Source organism: Bactrocera neohumeralis, chromosome 2 (genome assembly GCF_024586455.1).
Source record: "Bactrocera neohumeralis isolate Rockhampton chromosome 2, APGP_CSIRO_Bneo_wtdbg2-racon-allhic-juicebox.fasta_v2, whole genome shotgun sequence".
NCBI lineage: Eukaryota > Metazoa > Arthropoda > Insecta > Diptera > Tephritidae > Bactrocera > Bactrocera neohumeralis.
Window position 1 is genome coordinate 79,909,243 of NC_065919.1, and position 22,806 is coordinate 79,932,048.

Consider the following 22,806-nt stretch of genomic DNA (forward strand, 5'->3'; position numbering starts at 1 on the left):
AACTCAATTTATAAAAAAAATAAAAACATAAAAACACAGCCAGGCAAGGATGTTGCAAATTACGCCCGACATTAGCGTTGCTGTTGTTGTTTGCAAGCATTTAAGTAACACAGTGGCTCTTCTTCTTCTGCTTGTTGTGCGCACTTTTCCCTCACATTAATTTGCGCATTTGTCAACGTTGACATTAACCTAAATTGTTGCTATTGTATGCACATTGAATTACGATGTCAACAGACGGCAGTACTGCTCAATGTGCTATCCACTCAAAGTGAGCTACAGCTAGCCCCATGAGTGGCAGCAAAGCCACTGAGCGAATGGAAATTGATGACAGAAGATGCGTGAAGGCTCTGTGATGATTTTGTGAGGTGCGTTCGAGTGACAGGTTAGGTGGGGGAAAAGGGATGGGTGATGATGCGTACAAAGGCTAAAGGACCGAACAAAAGTCACAAAATAAGGTGTTTGTTTGATTTAATTCTTTTTCGCGCTTTTTTCATTATTTATAGCTAATGATAGGGTGGTGCTTATTTTTATTTTATTACTAAATAATGCCAACGTAATGAAAGATATGAAAATAAAATGTTGATAATGATTTTAAGCTTTCAAAAACTCAAGTTTTGGAATCATACTGAACTTGTGGAACACCAAAAAAATCAACTTATAGAACACTTATGAACTTGTGGAACACCACAACCAACTGAATAATAATATAATTTGGAAGTGCAATATGTTAGATACAAAAAAAACAGTAACTTGACAAATAATTTTAAGAACTACCCTAATAATTATATAAGTACAGAAGATAAGGGAGAAGGCAACAAAACGACCGTTATCTGCCAAGTGTTTCCTGATATCCCTTTCACGACCAAATTTGCGGAACACATCTTAAAGCTCTCCAACAGACATCAAAACTTACAAGTATTTGAAAGATTAAACTATACTAATTTACTATACAAATTTAAGCACCACCCTAATTTAAGCATTTTAATACTGCACAAGCGAGAGCAAGAAGCAACGCGACCGTTATTTGTCAAGTGTTTTCCTCCCTTCCAATTCTAATTAATTACCTGGCGGCTGACAGGCTGAATGAGTCCCTTAGGAAGCGAAAAGCAGGAAGTGACCTAAAAGATTACAGTTCAAGATTCGCACAATTAAATTAAATTAAATTAAGACATTAAGCAAATTAAAACTCAGTTAGATGGCGCCTTTGTATTTACATATATTTGATTTCACCGCTCTCTTTTCTTCTCTTCTCAGGGTCATAGTCGCACAACTACTGGGACCAAATTAAAGCAACTGAGAATTCTTAAGAAAAATGCAAAGCTCAGCAAACAACTGTGATATGGCTGCATGCTAAGAACTACAATATACAGTTAGCGGCGCACACATACGCAACCAACTTGCGAACAAACACTCACACACTTAGGCTTCAATACATTCGACCGCGAGCAAATTGCGCATGCGTCAATGGCGATAATAAGATATGCGCCCACGCAAGATGTCGCCAGCAGCATCGGTAGTACGAACACCACCACGATCACTACCACCAACAACAACAGCAACAACAATGACAGCAATAACAATAGCTACCTACCGTATGCACGGAATAGCAGCAGTAGAGTCGCCGCGCCGGCTGAACCAGCCGTCAACGTCAACAACTCACTCTACTACTGGGAGTTTGCTGCGGAAGAGTTGCCTGAGTTCTCACTGGTCGCACCAGAGTTAGAACCTTCCATACAACAACTCGCCGCTGCAGCCCAAGAACCCGCGTCATCCTCCTCGTACTCATATCAAGAAACGAATGCCCGCACGGACAATCACACGACTGAGGTGCAAGGCGAGCCACCGCCTTCTTTCTACACAAGTTTCAATATTTCCGATGATATCTTCGATTATTTTAATGGATTTCTCGAAAGCACCGAGCAGCAGCAGCAACAACAACCATTGTTGACCACCACCAGCACAGAGAGCGTAACGAACGCGATCAGCAATAGCGTGGCCACGGCGAACTTAACGCTCACCACGTACGTACAGACTGTTAGTAATGGCTCACGTGACCCAGCATTGGGTGAATTTCTCTGTCTACTACCCAATGAGCGTATTTCGTTGCTGTCATTTCTGTTTCTCTTCTCCTTCGCCACCGTGTTCGGAAATGCACTGGTGATACTGGCTGTGGTACGCGAACGCTATCTGCACACGGCCACGAATTACTTCATCACAAGCTTGGCGGTAGCCGATTGTCTGGTGGGCCTGGTTGTGATGCCCTTGTCGGCGCTGTACGAAGTGCTCGAGAATACGTGGTTTTTCGGCACCGACTTTTGTGATATCTGGCGCTCATTGGATGTGCTCTTCAGCACCGCTTCCATTTTGAATTTATGTGTGATATCATTGGATCGTTATTGGGCCATAACGGACCCATTCTCCTATCCGATGCGTATGACGGGAAGGCGCGCCGCCTTTCTGATCTGCGCCGTGTGGGTGTGTTCGAGTACCATTAGTTTTCCAGCGATTGTGTGGTGGCGTGCGGCGCGCGACGGTGAGATGCCCGCTTATAAGTGCACGTTTACGGAGCATCTTGGCTATTTGGTCTTCTCATCGACGATTTCATTTTACCTGCCACTACTAGTTATGGTCTTCACCTATTGTCGCATCTATCGTGCTGCGGTCATACAGACACGTTCGCTGAAAATCGGCACCAAGCAAGTGCTGATGTCATCGGGTGAACTGCAATTAACCTTGCGCATACATCGCGGCGGCACGACACGTGAACCTTCGACAAGCGCGTCGCATCATCCGACAATTCATGGCTCGTTGGGTGGCGCACCGAGCGGCGATGGCTTGCAACATCATCGCCATCATTCACATCAACATTCGACGCTTCACAATCACAGCGCATCGGGCACGACGACTTCAACGCCCGAGGAGCCTGACGATGAACCACTATCGGCGTTGCATAATAATGGTCTGGCACGTCACAGGCATATGGGTAAAAATTTCTCCTTGTCGCGTAAGTTGGCGAAATTCGCCAAAGAGAAGAAAGCAGCCAAGACGTTGGGTATAGTGATGGGTGTGTTCATCGTGTGTTGGCTGCCGTTCTTCGTTGTTAATTTGCTATCCGGTTTATGTGTGGAGTGCATCGAACATGAAGAGATAGTGTCGGCAGTGGTCACATGGTTGGGCTGGATCAATTCATGCATGAATCCGGTGATATACGCTTGTTGGAGTCGAGACTTCAGGAGGTGAGCGATAATGTCTATATGCAAAATTTGTTTGAATTTGATGAAGTTATTGGTAAACAAGAAAAAACGTTAACTTCGGCTACACCGAAGCTAATATACCCTTCACTGGTGCATTTATTTTAGTAACTATGTTTCCAGTTCCTATGGAAGCTATATGCCATAGTAATTCGATCTGAACAATTTTTTCGGAGATTATGTTATAACCTTAAACATGTCAAATTTCATGAAGATAGCACGTCAAATGCAAAAGTTTTCCATACCAGCACTAGATTCCGATCGTTCAGTTTGTACATCAGCTGTATGCTATAGTAAGCATCTGATAATTTCTTCGTATATTACATTATTATCTTAGAAAATAACCTGTGCCAACTTTTGTGAAGATACATTGTCAAATGTGAAAGTTTTCCATATAAGAACTTGATTCCGATCGTTCAGTTTGTATGGCAGCTATATGTTTTAGTGGTCCGATATCGGCAGTTCCGACAAATGAGCAGCTTCTTGAAGAGAAAATGACGTTTACAAAACGTCAAACAAACGGGCTCAACAGCATCATCAGCTCAACATACTGATTATAAATGTACACTTATAGAGTCTCCGACGCTTCCTTCTGAGTGTTACAAACTTCGTGACAAACTTAATATACCCTGTTCAGGATATAAAAATAATTTAAACTCTAACTGTAACCTTAATCTCAACACTAACTTTAACATTCACCTTAAGATCAACCTGAACTTAAGCTTTAACCACTATCTTAAGCTTAATCTTAATCTTAGCCTTAGCCTTACCTTTCAACTTAACCTTAATCTGAACTTAAACAATTACCTTAACATTAACATTAACATTAACATTAACATTAACATTAACATTAACATTAACATTAACATTAACATTAACATTAACATTAACATTAACATTAACATTAACATTAACATTAACATTAACATTAACATTAACATTAACATTAACATTAACATTAACCTTAACATTAACATTAACATTAACATTCACATTAACATTAACATTAACATTAACCTTAACCATTAACATTAACATTAACATTAACATTAACATTAACCTTAACCTTAACATTAACATTAACCTTAACATTAACATTAACATTAACATTAACCTTATTACCATTAACATTAACATTAACATTAACATTAACATTAACATTAACATTAACATTAACATTAACATTAACATTAACATTAACATTAACATTAACATTAACATTAACATTAACATTAACTTAACATTAACATTAACATTAACCTTTACCTTAACCTTAACCTCAACCTTAACCTTAACCTTAACCTTAACCTTAACCTTAACCTTAACCTTAACCTTAACCTTAACCTTAACCTTAACCTTAACCTTAACCTTAACCTTAACCTTAACCTTAACCTTAACCTTAACCTTAACCTTAACCTTAACCTTAACCTTAACCTTAACCTTAACCTTAACCTTAACCTTAACCTTAACCTTAACCTTAACCTTAACCTTAAACATTAACTGCAATTCAGCGGCAATTTTTTCTTAGCCTTAACATAAATATTAAATTTAACCTTAACTTAAACCAGTAAATTTTAAACTTTTCTACAAATCGGAACTTAATCTGACGCAACTTTAACTCTAATCTTATAGTAAACCTTATTGCCATTATTTTTAATGGTCAAATAAGCTTTAAAATTTAATGGCTTGACAAATCTTTAGTGCTTCCATATTAAGTTTGGTGTGGTAAATGCCAAAATTTTATCATTCCTTATCTTAAAGAGTATCCAAAATGTCAGGCAATCACGCTTACATAAAATAATTTGTACATACATATGTACACACTCATGTTTCGCCTCAGTTTCGGTAATTGCCACATTTTAACGTCGAGTCATTGCTGCAGCAAATGATGATGATAAAATGATTACACAGATTTACCGCATTCTTCGCTTGTAACACAATCCAATCTAATATTTACATGCATAATATATACAAACACACACAACCGTATTATATCTGTTTGCTTGCGAATATTAAGCCAACAAAATTATCGAACACTTACAAAGCAATTTTCTTAAACAATAGCCTTAATATGCCCTTGGGAAAAGCTCTTAACTCTGAAGCCACACTTTGGCAGTCAAACTGTTGGCTGATTTTTCGTGCACACAAGCAAACTTGTTTATTCTCCCTGCGATTTGTTTGTGAAATGAGAAAATGATAATATGGCACCTCAGCGTGTTTGTGTGGACGTGTGTTGCGCAGATTGTGGATTTCTTGTCAATGTCTCGGTGGTGAAGAAGAACAATATCGACATTAAAAGGATTTATTGATTGGCTTATCAATTAAGTGCTGATGATGCATTGTTGGTTAATATTTCTAGCAACTGTTGAATGTCAGATGCAGAGGCTCACTTATTGCACAAAGGGTAGCAGACCGAAAGGATATCCTCTTGAGTTTTACGTCTTCAGCTACTATATATATTTCACTTTACTGCTCCATAGTAGGTTTTTAGCTTTATGCTTAAGGAATTCTAAAAATCTAATCTATAAGCTAGGATGGAGTCATGTGTAGAAGTTCATGCAAGTGAGGAAAGTTCTCTGATCGCCATTCACTTGGATGGCCAGTCATGTATACTCAAGCAGTTCACGAGTTCCAATTAGACCAAGTATCCTCTAGGTAATCAAAGAACATCCGTTTAAAGGAGAGACAAAGTGAAAAGGAGAACCATTCCTACTCAGGGTTGTGCCACGTGCGCCACACAATCGCCAGCCTATGAGAGTAGTAAAGTGGAACAGAAACAAAAGCCTCAATCATTATTCATGGAACAGTGCACGATGACAACATCTGATGAGTCGACGTTACGAGCAGAGTTGCCAAGACTATGAGCAAGAGCTCCAAAGGAAAATATACATGCGTTTTACTCACGAAGATGGTTGTTGGCCTAATCACAAGTCATAAGTTACTGGCATCATGCAGGAAGTGCAGGGAAATCAGCATGACAAAGACTCTGGTATACCCACTTTAGATCTCTTCGCCCTTATCTAGAACTCCGCTTATATATCTAGGAGCTTCGCAGTTCACGGGACTAGATGAAGTATCGAAAATAGGTTTAAGGTTTCCCCTAAACTTTGCCGAAAGTACTGGCATTCTGAGTGACGATTACTTCCGCTTGTATCAAACTGGACCTCTATCTGGCTTTACCGAGAACCAATAGGTCTATGTATAACATGAGAGTCAACCGATATATCCTAACCTAACATAATCTATAAGCTTGATATTGACTAGCCTTAATTGCAAAAGTAAATTTATTAATGCCCTAAAAAGTTTTTTTGGAAGAATACTAAGAAGAAGCTATATCAAAGCAGAAGAATTTATGGCGAATTATACCACGGTATAAACCAGAATGCGATGAGTATTATTTTGATTTTTGACCAAGTTGGACTTTTTTTTGGTTTCGGATCATTTTTAGAGTAACAGTCGCTAGATTCTTGGACAGTTTTCACCAGAAACAGTGAGATCACTGGACATTGTTTATGCAAATGAGCTGACTTTAATTTGGACTCAGGTGGAAATTATAGCCGGTTGGCAAAATATCAGTTTACCGTTGCCTGCCTTGGGTCTTGAATGAACCCGAGTGTTCATTAAACTAGACAAACCACTTTTCCCAACTAAAGTGACGTATCGTGCGATTCTCTCATTGATTTTACAAATTTTCTTAAATTTTTTAATTTTGACTTGAGGCTTTTACACAATTTTTTGGTGTAAAACTACAAAACATACCTTTTGTAAATTTTGAGTTATCAGCACCTTACCTTTCGGGTACATTTTAGGGTAGTTTAATGGGGACTTGACATCAATCAATGGAAGAAATTAACCTCGCTATATTTCAAGTTTGCACATTTTGAGCCAAAAATGAGTTGAGCAATCAGTATAGACCTTTTTTTCCAACTTCCAAATCTTTTCGCAAATCTGTTAAGTGGATTTCTGTGCGACTCTAACGCGCCCAATTCAGCCACATTACTTAGAAATAATGCTGATTTACAAATTAGACGCATTTTATATGTATTTTCTTATTGCACCTTTCTTTCAGAGCATTTGTGCGTCTGCTGTGCGTTTGCTGCCCGCGCGGAGTACGCCGCAAATACCAACCGACAATGCGTTCCAAATCGCAGGTAAGTTGGTGGTGTCCCAAAATGTGGCGCGCCGCCACGGCCGCTTTTGCGGTCTACTGCCTTTCTTTTGTTTTTTTTTATTATTTACTAATTTTTTTTTGTATAAATTTATGCGTTATTGTTGTTGTTTTTTACTGCTTTTGCAGTTATTCGCTTTAAAGCCGCTATAATTCGTTTATGTGCTATTTATGTTTTGTAAAATTTAACAGTTATTTTTGTAAACCGAAATAAAAATATGAAAACAAAACAAAACAGACAAACCAATAATAATTTGCGCAAACAACAAAAATAATTAAAACATAATACTCACTCAATATATATACACATATCTAGAGAAAAGTAGGAAACAAGAAATAAGTTTGCTTTAATAGAACCATCTACTCAACCAAGCGAAAATGATTTACAACACAATCAAAATGAATTATCGAATCCACAAAATCTACGACAATCCCACTGAAATTGCACCACGTCACAAAAACTTACTTACACATACATACATACACATGCATACAAAGCAAATAAATGAGTAAGTAATCAGCAAAATTCCGGCGTTGCTCAATCACTTTCGCCACACCGACCACTGCCAACGAGCTGAGTCGCTATCAAATCAAACACAGCAAGGAACCAGAGCGATTTCGCACAGCAACAATAATAATAAACAACAGCAACGAATTGAATTGAATTAAATTGAATTGAATAAATAACAACAAAAGCTTAGCGCAGCCCTGACGTCGACGTCTCACCCGAGCACTTGCGATTTCTTCCCTCCCACACCACTGCCTGTGTACCGATTTAAACTTTCGATTTATTTTATCTTTATTTTTTCATTTTTGGTTGTTGTGTTTGTTTGTTGTTATGCTTTTCCTGCAATTTGGTGCTCACCGCGGCATTTCGGCTACGGGTCACCAAAATATGTAGGAGTAAATTGAAACTTTTTAATTGCACCAACTGCCGAGGAGCTTATAATTCATTACCAAGTTATTTGCAAAAACAAAAAATAAATGAAAAATGTAAAAACAGCTTAATATTTGCCCCGAGCCGGGTTTTCGGCATAACTGTACTGTAATGGTGTGCCACCACAAATTATTGTGAAAGTAAACACACAAAACCACTGAAAAGAATATCTGCGTTCTCAATTACAGCAACACAAACGTTGTACACCTGAGTACCGAAATTCATTTTTAATTACGCAATTAAGAAATTTGTGTGTTGGAATTTGCTGCAAAAGTCAATTGGCGCTAAAAATGTATCAAGTTCTTTTTTCAAAAATTTTTTAGGATATACTGTCCCTTCTATTTTTACCTGTCATTATTTTACGTTCTTGCTGTAATTACTTGTGTAATTTGAGTAATCTATGAAGTCGATAGAAACCTCCAAACTTGAAAAATTTAATTCTTCAAATATTTCTTTAAAATTATTATAAAAATAGCACACAATTTTTTCCCCTCGAATATTTCAATACGCTTGTCTAGCTCAGAATACCAAAAAGGTAAAGTCAGAGACAAGCAGGCTTTTTCAATTTTTTTCCTATATATGAACCTATATTTATATCAAATACTCAAACTAGATATATATTGTGACAAAAAAGTACCCGCAAATTGTAAATAAAACGCAAAATATTTAATTATTCATCAGTATTTATTCTGTCGCTTTCAAAGATGCAATATCCCCACCAGACACTTATGCCAACGACATTTCTAGTCTACGCAACACTTTTCACTTTTTGGGATGGCCTTCAGCGAATCTCGTTTTATCTCTTCGATCAACTGCAAACGGATTCCACGGGAAGGCAATTTCAGTTTATGAAACAAGAAAAAATTACACGGAGGCAAATCTGGTTTATATAGTGGTTGAACGATGGTGTTCATTGCGTTTTTAGCTTATAATCGTGTAAAATCTATAAATTGTTCATGCACAATTCCAGCCGTTTTGGCGGTTGTTCTCACGCAAATGCCTCAATGCGGCCAAATACATTTATCTCCTTATTGACTATCTGTCTCTCCGGAACAAATTCGTGACGCACCAAGCCACGAATATCCAAAGAATAATGAGCATCACCTTGATTTTTTAGCGGTTTTGGCGTGGATTTTTCTTTTGGTTTTGGGTCCAGTTCCCCTCTATTCCAATGGTTGTTGGTTTGTTTGCATGTCAAACTCATAAGCTCATGTCTCATCGGAAGCTATAATGCTTTCCATGAATGTGGAATCGGAATTCGCACGTTCAAGGATGTCCAAACAGATTTGCTTATGGTACTCTGCTGTTGTTCAGCTTTATCAGGATGAGTCGAGCAAGAAAGCGTTTCATACCCAAAATATCCACCAAAATCATTCGAACAGACTAGCGACAAATGTCGAGCTCTCTTGCCATGTCTCTAGCACTTGCCTGACGATTTTCAAACACCATATTCTTCACTTTTTATACTTTCGCAACAAAGTTGCTAAGGAGAGTATTATAGTTATGTTCACATAACGGTTGTTTGTAAGTCCTAAAACTAAAAGAGTCGGATATAGGGTTATATATACCAAAGTGATCAGGGTGACGAGTAGAGTTGAAATTCGGATGTCTGTCTGTCCGTCCGTCCGTCCGTCCGTGCAAGCTGTAACTTGAGTAAAAATTGAGATATCATGATAAAACTTGGTACACGTATTTCTTGGCTCCATAAGAAGGTTAAGTTCGAAGATGGGCAAAATCGGCCCACTGCCACGCCCACAAAATGGCGGAAACCGAAAACCTATAAAGTGTCATAACTAAGCCATAAATAAATATATTAAAATGAAATTTGGCACAAAGGATCGCATTAGGGAGGGGCATATTTAGACGTAATTTTTTTGGAAAAGTGGGCGTGGCCCCGCCCTCTACTAAGTTTTTTGTACACATCTCGGGAACTACTACAGCTGTGTCAACCAAACTATATAGAGTCGTTTCCTTCAGGCATTTCCATATACAGTTCAAAAATGGAAGAAATCGGATAATAACCACGCCCTGCTCCCATACAAAGGTTATGTTGAAAATCACAAAAAGTGCGTAAAACTTTACACAAATACGGTATTTGAAAAATATGTAAATGACGGATAATGAAATCTCGATTATCACTTTATCATGCGAGAGTATAAAATGTTCGGTGACACCCGAACTTAGCTCTTCCTTACTTGTTTAAATATCATTTACCTTGGGAATTTAAATTACAATTTCCGGTTTTTTTGTCACAATATATAATATATTATTAAACTATTAAATAAGGGCAGATATATATGTATAAATTGCCTTATAAACAAAATTTCCTGGAGGAGAAAAATTTATATTCTTGTGTTTAACATTCACGTTCAGTAGACTCTGCCGGTCAGAACTCTAAATAAAAGGGTTTGTGAAGTTGTAATTGGAATACGAAAAGAGAATCTTCAGGCGTTTTTGTGTCTTAGCTCGTTGGCCGGTATGGCCAGTGCAAGCCTTTTGAATGGCCTCTATGTCTGCATAACGCTTCCTTTCATGGGCAAATGAATTTTTCCTAAAAAGGAAAAAGTCGCACGGTGCCTTACCTGGTGAATACGGGGAGTGGTTAATGGTTGAAATGTGATTTTTGGTCAAATAATCGTTCTTCGAATGTTGGATTCTGAGCAATTTTTGGTCGTCAGTCAATTTGTGCGGAACAAACCGTGCACACACCTTTCGTAAGCCCAAATGTTCGGTCAAAATGCGATAAATCGATGTTTTCCATTACATTTCCATGAATTTCAATGATGATTTCGGCTGATTTTTGATGAATTCACGCACAGTTTCGTTGGAATTTCCGGTGATCACGAATTTTGATTGGCCCACAAGTTGATCGTCATTTATGTCCTCACGACCACTTTGAAAACGTTGAAACCACTCGTGCACTCTGCTACCGGATAGGCAATCATCGCCATAAACTTGTTTCATCAATTGAAACGTTTTACCAATTTTGAAACCAAATTTAATGTTGGCTCTTTTTTCGAAGCTCATTTTCGCAGCGATAACACAAAGATACTGACACTTAAAACGCAATAACTTCACTTTCAATCTATGAAATGTCATGATAACAGATTTTAACGTATTAGTCGACATATAGATGGCGCCACCAGGCGGCGCTAGCTTCAACAAGTCCTGTTTACTTTGGAACCCACCTTGTATATGTATATTGGGGCCTTTAGTTTTAGAGTCCACCCAATGAGGTTATACTACCACATTTTCTAAATACTAAATACCTTTATTAGTTGCCTGAATGTGGCGTATACGAAAACTATAACAAGGAGTGGTAGTAATACATATTACTACAAAAATTATGACTAAGTACTCTGTTACCTGTGATCAGTAGCCGGTTGTTTTGTCTAATAAAATATTAGTGTACGTAGTGTTGCCTAAAGACCACGCGCCAGTTGCAATACACAGTAGGTGTTGAGCTATTATTATAATTTTGCTACAATAAACGTTTTACTATTATTTTTTCGAATTTTGCAAATAACTTTTGGTCCAACTACATTTATAATTCATGTTAATTATTCTCTTGTGAGCGCAGCGGGTCTGCCATGCTAATCTCCGCTTAGTTGCTATAATTTTTTGTACAAAGCTAATAATAACCTAACCCAGCAAAAACTAAAACTTTTAGTGCAAGCAATTAAATCAGCGCTATGCAACAACAACGCCTGCTAAGCATGCGCCAGCAACAAAAACTATTTAAAACTTTGTTAAAATAGCAACAGCCAAACACCAAAGTCCCACAAGCAGCAGCCAAACTAGAAGAACAACTCGACAGAAACCTCGTTAAACAGCAACAACAAATTACAGCAAAAATACACGAAAACATTTACCAACACTTAAATCCGCTTGCCACTTTAAGTACTTAACCCACAATAAGCACGCCAACTACGCCCCAAACCCCGCCTCACACACACATATGTATACACGCAAGTGCCGACTGCATGTCAACAACAGCAAAAACATACAAAATTTTGCAAAACCCAAAACAAAACAGCACTAAATCCTCAAGCCACAAAACAATATTCTGTTATATGCAAACAAATTACAGCAACACACATAAACATAATAACCTATACATACACACACCTCTATGGAAATTTGTAGTGCAGTGACAAAGCGAAATTTCGTCAATTATCTATTATTTTTGCAGAGATTTGCGACGCGCCGTTGCTATTCGACATGCTCACTGCATGGCATTCAACATGTGCGACACAACTCCTGCGAACAGACATATATCTAGTGTTAGTTGAATGGGTTCTGGTGCGACAAACGCCAAGGGGCCGTCATTAGAGGCATGCGAATGCTCAAATACAAATACAAGCTCAAACAAATCAGACAAAATGAAAAAATCATAAAACAGAAACAGAATCAGAAACAGAATCAGAAACAGAATCAGAAACACAGAAGCAAAAACAGAGCGACGTGGCATAATGTGCAAATGAATGAATTAGCGGTGTAAAATGGCGGCAAACCAAGCAAGCGCCACTACCAATACAAAAACAAAAAACATTTGTTCAATTCACAACCTGTCGTAAAGCATCGTAAAATCGTAAAATTATAAATTTTTACACTTGTTTTTTTTTATAATTTTACGATTTTACGATGCTTTACGACAGGTTGTGAATTGCTCAATTGTTAAATTTTGAACAAAAAAAAAATACAACTCGGCATCCGTTATATTGCTCATAACAATAAAGTTGTTGCAATTACAACAAACAAATTGTTACTACAACAAGGTATGTACGATTTCCCGGAAGTGCCGTTATGTAAACCCCGCTAATGCGTACATATATAAACATATATGTATGTGTTTGCTTCATATCCGGTATCATAAGTAATCGTCCACCAATTCACCGTTCCACAATTGTACCGAAATCACGCAAATTGCCTCAGTCGGTATGAGCCGACCATATTTGTTGTAAATATGTTGGTTGTTTATATACATACATACGTAATCAGTTGAAAATTTTACCGTTATGAGTGTAGCATATTATGAAATTTTTATTCAGAATATTAACAATTTGTGGCATTCACGCCGAAACCGTTACTTATTCAATTATTTACTTAGTATTATATATTTTAATTATGTCAATGTTCGCTGTTGTAAATATATATAACAATGTGTATATATCTCATTTATTTTTGCGTTGGTCTTATAGTTGGTTTTGTTATTTCACTTGAAGCTTTTCTTGTTAATCACTATAATTGTTAATGTTTTTATTCATAAAGAATTAGATTTTCGGAGCGTGAAGTAGTAAGCGCCCTTCACTAAGCCACACACTCTAAGCAAGCAATTCATAAAGCGGGTTTATTCAAGTTGTTGTGAGATATAAAATGTAAGACACCCTATGGATTGAAGCGTGTGTTTCTAATTTTATATGTACATAATTCATTTTTACAGTTATAAGTCGTTTTACTAGGCTCGTTCCAGAAATGTGGAAATTAATCAAAAATAGTGTTAATATTTAACAGCGGAAAGCTTTTCATTTGAAGCTTTCGAGTTTTCATCTTTTTTAATACATAAACTGATCTCCTTTTCAGCATTTAATAACAGCTCTATGATCCGCAACGAGATAAAGAATGATAATCGCATAGAAGAAACACTCTTCCAAAAAGCATGTTACAAGCATGTCTTCAATCTCTCGACCGTCTTTGAAGGCTTTGCATCACTCGTAGGCTAGTGTTTTTGCCAAAACTAGATCAAGAATCTATAGTATAATGAAAAAACAATATATCGACATATCTTCAGTAAAATCAATTTTACATAACTTAACGAAAAAAGAAAAATAAATATACATATATATTCGGTTTCATAAATCAGTTTATAGCAAACTTATATCGACTTTAAAAACTTTCTTATTTCAGTTAGCGAGGAAACATAAGCTCTATTGAAAATGTGTGTTTAATGTCCTATTAGCTTAAGGTAGGTGGAGTGGATGTTTGACTAGGCCTTAAGAAGGCCAATTGTGAAACCACTGGGACTAAAAACACTTCACTCTACAATATCCTCTCCGAACCATCCTGTGTTCCTGATGACATTCAGCAACATAAAATGTTGTAATTGTGCAACCTCCGGCATTGTCAAACAACGCTCGGACAATAGTTGCGATTCTTTTTCTACACGAAGTCTTCTATGCGAAGGATGATATTCTATAGTCTCTTCCTCTTCCACCACTTGACAGCTTTTACAACAATCATTGTATGGTGTTGCAGTCTATTATTCTGGCTAGTTCATCTGCTTCACAGTTACCAGAAATATCAATATGTCTTGGAATTCAATGCGGTTTTATAGCGAAAAAGAAAATTAGATTCCCGAAAGGATAACGGCATTCTTTTACTGTTTTAGATGGAATCCTAAGAGTCTTTAGTGCTTCCAAAGCCCCTTGGCTATCTGTATATATAGATATGTTTGTCTCTTTGCCAGAACAAGAAGGCTCTTTTTACTTCCTGTGATCGCCGCTGTCAAGACACTGCAGTAGTCAGACGAATCTGATATACATATATTTTAGCTGAAAATACACAACTTCGAATTCAGGCGTATAGATACTTATACATGTGTTCCTGTCCACTTCACCACTATCGCACACTTCACTGGAAGGAAGGCAAAATTGGGGACCGAATTTAAGTTTATTTCTAAGGCATTTCAAAAATCCAGATGTTGCGTAGAAACGGGAACATATTAAATATCTTAAAATGTCCCTTATTACAGTCGCCTTAAGAGAAGATTCCCTCAGTCAAAGCGCTGATTTCGTTGCCAGTTGCATGCAGAAGAAGTTTGTGGAGAGTAAAGGAAAAATAACGGCTAACGTCTGGCCTGCCGTTGTTCTAAAAGCTTCACTGATTGTTTTCTTACTTTTCTTTTATGGCGTAGACACCGACGGTTATAGCCGAGTTTACAAAAGCGCGCCAGTCGTTCTTCCTTTTCACTATTTGACGCCAATTGGAGATTTCAGGTGTAGCTAGGTCTTTTTCCACCTGGTCTTTCCAACGGAGTGGAGGTCTTTCTATTCCTCTGCTTCCCCTGGCGGGTACTGCGTCGAATACTCTAAGAGCTGGAGTGCTTTCATCCATTCCAATTGCTGTAACTACTTTCTAGCGTCCCATTTGGTGTCCATGAGACCGTCCTGTCTAAAATTAATCCCTAGTGGCCTGCTTCTCCCTCTCTTATTATCTTGAACTCGTCAAGAATTCAAAAATTTTCGTCTCCAGTGTTGAACGACACATAATTTATGCTCTACTCTCCCAAAAAAAATGCTAATAGTTATAGTTTAGAAAGAGCCATAATGCTTAGAATCTCCGCAAGTGCTTATGCGGTCAAATGGCACGAAGAAATCTACAACAAAAATCGAACAACGCAAAACAATTTTAAGCATCAACCAGACCGAAGACAAACCATAGCTTCCGCTAGATTTGCATACAACAAAAGCATAAAATCATAAATTCCCAGTTTGATCGCAATCACAAAAGTTCATCGAAATGTCATTGTGCAAGAATTAATATTTCGCCTAGCATTTAACAACAACAACAACATGCCCGCAGGCAAATGTTAACAAGCCATTTAGTCATTCACTGCCAAATTGTGCAGAATTCTGTGTGTATTTGTAAATAAATAACTGCATATGCTGGTTAAATCCCATAACTACACATTGTTGTTGTTGCTTGTTAACTCGTTTGCACATTTGCTTGGCACTTTTCATTTGTATTTGTATTTGCATTTGTGTTTGCGGCGAAACTTTCGAATTTCATGTTCTATGTCACTTTATCACTTTCGAACATAACCAAACAAAAGATAATGTTTGCATTCAAAAATGTGGCCACTGGTGCCCAAACTTGCACACAAGCACTTTTGCATGCCAACGAGTGGTCGTTGTTTTTGTTGTTGACCATGCAGTCGAGGAAGTTTAATTAATTCGATAAAAAACAAACTTTTTTTGTCAGCGCCTCAAGGCAAATGCGCACCAAAATATTATTTCTTCTACTTCCACTACGCTGCGCACATGCATTTTTGTATGTATGTATATATGTATGTATATACGTTATATATTCATATAAAATATATGTTATGCTGTGTATGTCATGTGACCATATTTCTAACTTTATTCGACCGCACCAAACTTGTACACACAGCCCATTAATCTGCACTCTGTGCTCCTTGTACTAGTTTTCACATATAAAATATATACATACATATGTGCAAATATACTTCGGGTGCATATTCGGTCATGACAGAGAGCACTTGTAAATCTCCTGCTTAAACCTTAATCCTTTGTAGTTTGTCGTCGGTGGTTTTATTCACCACTTGGACGCTCACATCTTTATAAGCCAAGCTGACATGTTTTACTCTAGTTTCCTTTTTAAATAATTTTCGAAGATTAAAATTAGCTTAAAATAAGAAAGGAGAGATTAGTGGAAAATTGAGGTTGGAAAATAACATAAAAGTACTAATTAAAATATTTTAGAATTTATGATATAATTCTCATAAATAGAATGAAATGCACGATAAAGTTGTCCCAGCAGCCTAATAGCGCATCCTTTATAAGAAGAGTAGTCGGGTCATTATTTGCGATACATACATATATCCTATCTCATACTTTAAGCCAAGAAACGAACCATCTTTGTTTCACTGAAAGTTAAATTGTGACCATAGCTAAAAAAAATGTAAAACAACAAAACGCCTGGAATAGGTGGCATACACAACAGAGCCCTAAAGGAAGCCTTGACTACAAAACACATTTTTTTTGTAAAACTGTACAAGACGTGTATAATAGAAGAAGTATTTCTCGACCCCTGGTTCTACTCCCAAAACCTAAAAAGCCACTTGGAGAATCCTCATCCATCGTCTTTTGTGTATGCTCGACACGATTGGAAAAGTTTACAAAAGCATACTAAGAAACCGCTTGGAGTAAGCAATCCAAAAATCCGGTAAAAAAAATCCACTGTCGACGCACTACGAGAAGTCGTCGATACTGCGAAATGAGCAGTAAGTGCCAAAAGATGGAAAGGTGGCACAAAAAAGTATTGCGCTTTGATTAACTTAGATGTGAAGCATGCGCATTCAATTCTGCAAAGTGGGAAAATATAATCGAAGCTCTATACGAAAGACGCGCCCTCCAGTATCTCGTACCTATTATAATGAGCTATTTTGAAAATTGTAGATTATTATTTGACACGGACGACGGCACTCAGAGCTACGCCATCTCGTGGGGAGTACCGCAAATGGTCATAGGGCCTTTACTATGGAACTTGATATACGACAGGGTAATAAGAATACACCAACCAAAAAATGTGATAGCAATCGCATATATGGAAGACGTCATAGTGGTAGCAGGAGCAAAACATCTAGATGACCTCCGGCTACAACAATGAGTTTAAAGCTAGCTGAGCAGAAAACGGAAATCTTGCTCATAAGTACAAGGAAGGTGGAAGAAAGAGTATCGTATCATATGGGAGTGTGAGATTACTACACAGCTGCAGCTGAAATTTTTGGGAGTAATATTGGACTCCAAGTTAAAATTTAGGGAATACTTGGCGTACATTCCGAATATATAATGCTCTATCGAGAATCATGGCCAACAGAGGCTGCGTGAGTTCCAGCCGTTGATTTTTAATAGCAAAAGCAAAGAGTTCCTGGATACTTGATATGCAGCTCCAATATGGATACAGGCGCTGTACATAAAATCATAAGCAAGACTAATAAAATCAGTGCATAAACTTTCTACAGTTCGAGTATTAAGTGCTTTCCGAACGGTATCAAGCGGTGCTGCTGAAGTACTAGCTAGCGTGCTGCCTTTTGACATCCAGGGGAATGAGTTCGCGCGACTATATCAGCTATCAGAAGAACTTTTGAAGCTTTTACAGAACCGTCGACATGGTGTGAAACAAGCAGAAAGAACCAAGAGCCCAAAAATATGACAGCAGCGGTGGCAAACCTCATCCGAAAGACGATGGAGCCACAGACTGGTTCAGACATTCATTCGTGGATACATGGGGACCTGAATTTCCACCTAACCCAAATACTGAGTGACCATAGATGCTTTAGGAAGTATCTGTTCCAAATTACTCATGAACAGGTTGCGTAGAAGAATTTGAACACGTACTTTTTCGGTGCCCCGTGCAGGGTCCGCAGTTACATTGTCAAGCATCTCTTTCGACCTCTACTCGCTGTTGGTTCTACAATATGTAGATTCAGGTCTTTTGTTACGAGTCTATCATTAGCATGCTTAATATCCAAAGCATGCTTAATATCCACCAAATTAGCCAATTTACGAAAACATTAACCAAAACACTAACCAAAACTTTAACCAAAACTTTAACCAAAAATTTAACCAAAAATTTAACCAAAAGTTTAACCAAAACATTAACCGAAAGATTAGATGTGTAGAGCCGTTTATAGGAGCCAATAGGTTGAAATTGTAATTCGTAGTCAAGTAATTCAAAGTAACGAAAAGTGAGGCTTAAGGGAGAAGCTTGCTTTAGAGGCTTCGAAAAATAATTTTTTTGGGAAGGAAAGAAATAATTGAATAAAGCGAAATTTCTAGGGCTTATAGTTATATATTTAAATCATCCGAAAATTGTTTGGATACGAAATCTTTGATATCTGTCTTTGGGAAGCAATTGCCCATGTACATTTGTCGGATGACGGGCAGGATGCAGGTTGCAATTTCTATCAGAAACAAAAAATTCAAAGAGATTCATATTTTTTAATAACTTATCTTTTAGTTAAAGAAAAGTAAGAAAATACCAAATAAAAACTGAAAACTTCTACAGTTTTTTTTAAAATTGGAAAAAAGTGATTTTTGACCAAAATATTTTAATTTGTGTTGTTTAAAAATATGTTCAAACTTGACATTTCTTAATTTTTTTTACTTTAAATAGAAGATAATTTAATGTAAAAGATTATAAACTTTGCCCCAATTCCATACGACGTTTAGTTTTTTTCTACCCTGCCCGTCAATTAAAAAAAAATCGCAAAAATGAAAAACCGAGAAATCGCGCGTCAAAGTTTTCGCTTTCTGCCCAAGCGCTCATATATCTGCTAGACGCTCGGTCACTATTTCCCTTCTAGCTTCGACAATATTTCGAATTCCCAACTACAACTTTGGGGACATATTCTTAGATATTTTTAAAGAGATTTAAGCAAAAAAATATTTTTTTTTTGAAGCTTTTACTTATTTTTAGAATCAACATTTGTACTATATAGATATATTTATGCTCACTAAGAGATTATAACTAAAGATTATTTCACAAAAAACAACCAAAATATAACTTCTATTAATCCTCAGTAGTCTTGTAAAATCTTATTTGAAAATAGATTATTCTCTTAATTGCAAACACTTTTGAGTTCTTACCAAAAGTTGTTCAACTTTCAGCAATTTACCGAGCACCGTAACAGCTGCGACAACAATATGCGGCATAGTTATACATATGTATATAGCTCATACATACGTTAGTACTTATGAGTTTATTGTAGTCTACTCTGCCAGCATTGTGTCCTTACATTTAGTGCTCCGCAAAACAGCTTAAAGCTCAGCAGATCGTTAGTTCCACATTCGAATGCAGTTAAAGTTTTGGCCGGCAACTTTGCCACAGCGGATTCACCAAACCTGCACTTGCCCTTTTCTTGTTATTGTTGTACTTCCAGTATTTTTTTTTTTAATGGAGTGCATTAGTAAATACAAAATGCGTCGACGGTTGCCACCAACCGCAGAGCTGCAACGGCCGAGCAAAGCCTAATGACACTCAGCCTGCAATTACGGTGGACTTAGCTGTACAGCTATGCTGTGTGCCCACCCTTCGTGACTTTACCCTCGTGTGTAGTGTTCGTTAGAGCACTACAATACAATTATTTGTCGCTGCCTGTCCGCAATAAACTTTTAGTGGATTATGCAAAACTTTTGCAAGCTCCACTTACTACAGCCTCGATTTGTTACGAACTACTCTAGGCCGTTCTGCGGAGCGGTTGCACTGCGGTGGATAACTGTGTAAGATTTCATTACTGAGTCGTTTTTGTGATCCATCTTTAGTCATAGAACTTTTTTGTAGCGCAAATATTTTACATTACACTGTGTGGAAAAAGTTTGACAACAGAATTTGATTTATTACGAACAAATGGTGGGCGCGCTATAAATAGATATTTCTTACAGAAATTTTGAGATTATATCTCTTTCGAGATAGAGACTGACCACCAAATATTTTGTACAAGGAATGTACTTGTAATAAGGTTGTTATACTTTTCCATTTATATCCATTAAGTATTTTCCAAACAGTAACAAAACTAGGGTATCTAGTATCTATTGAGCACCAAATGAATTCAAATGCATTTAATTAATACTGAAGCTATAATTTAGCGTCCATGCAAAATTAAAATTTCAGCAGAAACTTATTAGTATGCAAAAACGCTTCTGCACTTTGCAGAAAATACTTTTCGTAGGAATTTCTTGGCATAACTGCTTTTAGTCAAATTTGAATTGTATGCTGCTTAAGCATTTTGTGGGCCGTACACCACGTGCCACAGTACACTTGGTAACCAACCGACTCGAATCTTTTTTTGAGCGAACGACAAATTGTGTGGTATCCAACGCGAACAAATATTTTCACAGTCAAATGGGCATGTATTATTGAATGTTTGCTGTTCCCACTAATGCCTATAGTTGCCTATACAGGTCACATGACGATCAGGCAATATTAGTTTGTGCACAGCATCCTGAACAACAACTGAGTTTGAACGACCTTTACGAAATTTGTCTTGGAATGATCTACAACCTCGATTGAATTCTCCACATCATCCATAAATACTAGCACTGGATGGCACTTCATCGCCAAAAACTGAATTAAGTTCATCACTGCGCTGTTGCTGAGTTAATCCACGTCGAAAGTTGTAAAAAATAGTCGCTCGGAAATTTTCGCGCTTTAATTCCACTTTTTGGTCGAAAAGAATATTTTAGGTTACTATAAATAACACAAATAGCGCTCGCACGTCTAAGTGTTTTGAGTATGTATAACAACAAAAATTTCAAACTTACCAAATACCGAAATATAAAGGGCAACCTTAACAAACATTAAATAAAAACTGATTGCATTTCAGATGGAAAATGTAGATTTATTCATTAGTATTTTTTATGTGATTTTTATTGTCATTGAACGAGCCATCATAAAATTCACCTCCACTGTAAATACCTATAAAAGAAAAAATATAAATTTTATGGTATCCTCTTCAACACAAATACCTACATATGTACCTCATATCTACATTACTACTACATGCAAGGCATACGCCTACAAAAACTTATCGAAACGTATTTAAAAAAGGCCATATATGTATGGCCTAAATGTATATACTTTTTTTTAAAGTAGTTATATTACAGTAAACCATTTGTAAATAAAAAATGTTGTTTCATATTACAGTTATTTTATCTTTACATTCTGTGTTAGTACCATGTCAAATTGTTTCCACATAAATGTTTTTCAAGTGATTGTAACGATTGCCACTTACTTGACCCCCATCAGGAAATTTATGTAACTAGAGAATGTGTTATCTTTTCCCAGCTGTACTTCTATAGCAAACTGTTAGTTATTAACTACTTGATCTGGTATCACAAAGGACCAAAACTGGTCCATGCTTGGCAATGGCCTACCAGATTAACCTAGCCTGTTCAATAACTAAAATTTTTATGTCCATTCCTACTAATATAATATCATAAAATGTCAACAATGAATTTGGCTTATAAATATAAAGATAAAACAATTGGCATCCGTTGTTGAGTTCATTTTTATGAAGTTGCTAAGGAGAGTATTATAGTTTTTGTTCATAACGGTTGTTTGTAAGTCCTAACCTTTAAATCGGATTAGAAACTTTTTAATTGCCTGGTCATATAATTCAAGTGGAATTTTTATGTCACATTTTTAAACTATTCCTACTAACAAATATGGTAATATCTTGCAATAACTGTATGTCCAACAATATAATCATAAAATTGTCGATTTGGCTTATAAATATAAAGATAAAACAATTCGCAATGGCATCCGTTGTTGAGATGCATTTTAAGTTATTCCATTGAACTGGCATTCGTGGTGAAGATCTGTCGTATGTATTTAGTTTCGTTGGCAATGAAATATTGCATGTGTGCTCCGCTGTGTATAAATGTGTAATCAGATGAGCAACTTGACCACTCAGCTGTTGACAATTGAACAAGGTCATTAATTTTTCCAAACAAACTCAAATGGATTCATCGAGAAGTAATTGTGAGCTTTTGTAGCTGAAGTATTTTTGTGTATTTATTTTATTTTAAATTTTGCAACATATCTAACATTCCTAGAATTTTTTATATTCATTATTCATTTATGTTTTTCTCCATACTGATTTTCAACGCCCGTTGCGTGATTTATTGCTTCCAGTTAAATTCGAAGGG

At 36.9% G+C, this 22,806-nt stretch overlaps 1 protein-coding gene across 3 annotated transcripts in view; it reads left to right on the forward strand.

Moving 5' to 3' along the window:
- The first annotated feature begins 1,261 nt into the window (after nucleotides 1-1,261).
- Nucleotides 1,262-22,806, forward strand: part of LOC126751592 (dopamine receptor 2) — a 32,654-nt gene continuing 11,109 nt past the window's right edge. For 2 of the 3 annotated variants that reach the window (XR_007665896.1, XR_007665897.1), the window contains exons 1-3: nucleotides 1,262-3,236; nucleotides 7,321-7,402; nucleotides 12,549-13,134. Coding sequence is in view for 1 of the 3 variants with exons in the window: in XM_050461974.1 (XP_050317931.1) it covers nucleotides 1,465-3,236; nucleotides 7,321-7,402 (1,854 nt within the window). In the remaining 2 variants the exon portion in view is untranslated. The remainder of the gene's footprint in view (nucleotides 3,237-7,320; nucleotides 7,403-12,548; nucleotides 13,135-22,806) is intronic. The other variant, XM_050461974.1, reaches the window with a different exon arrangement.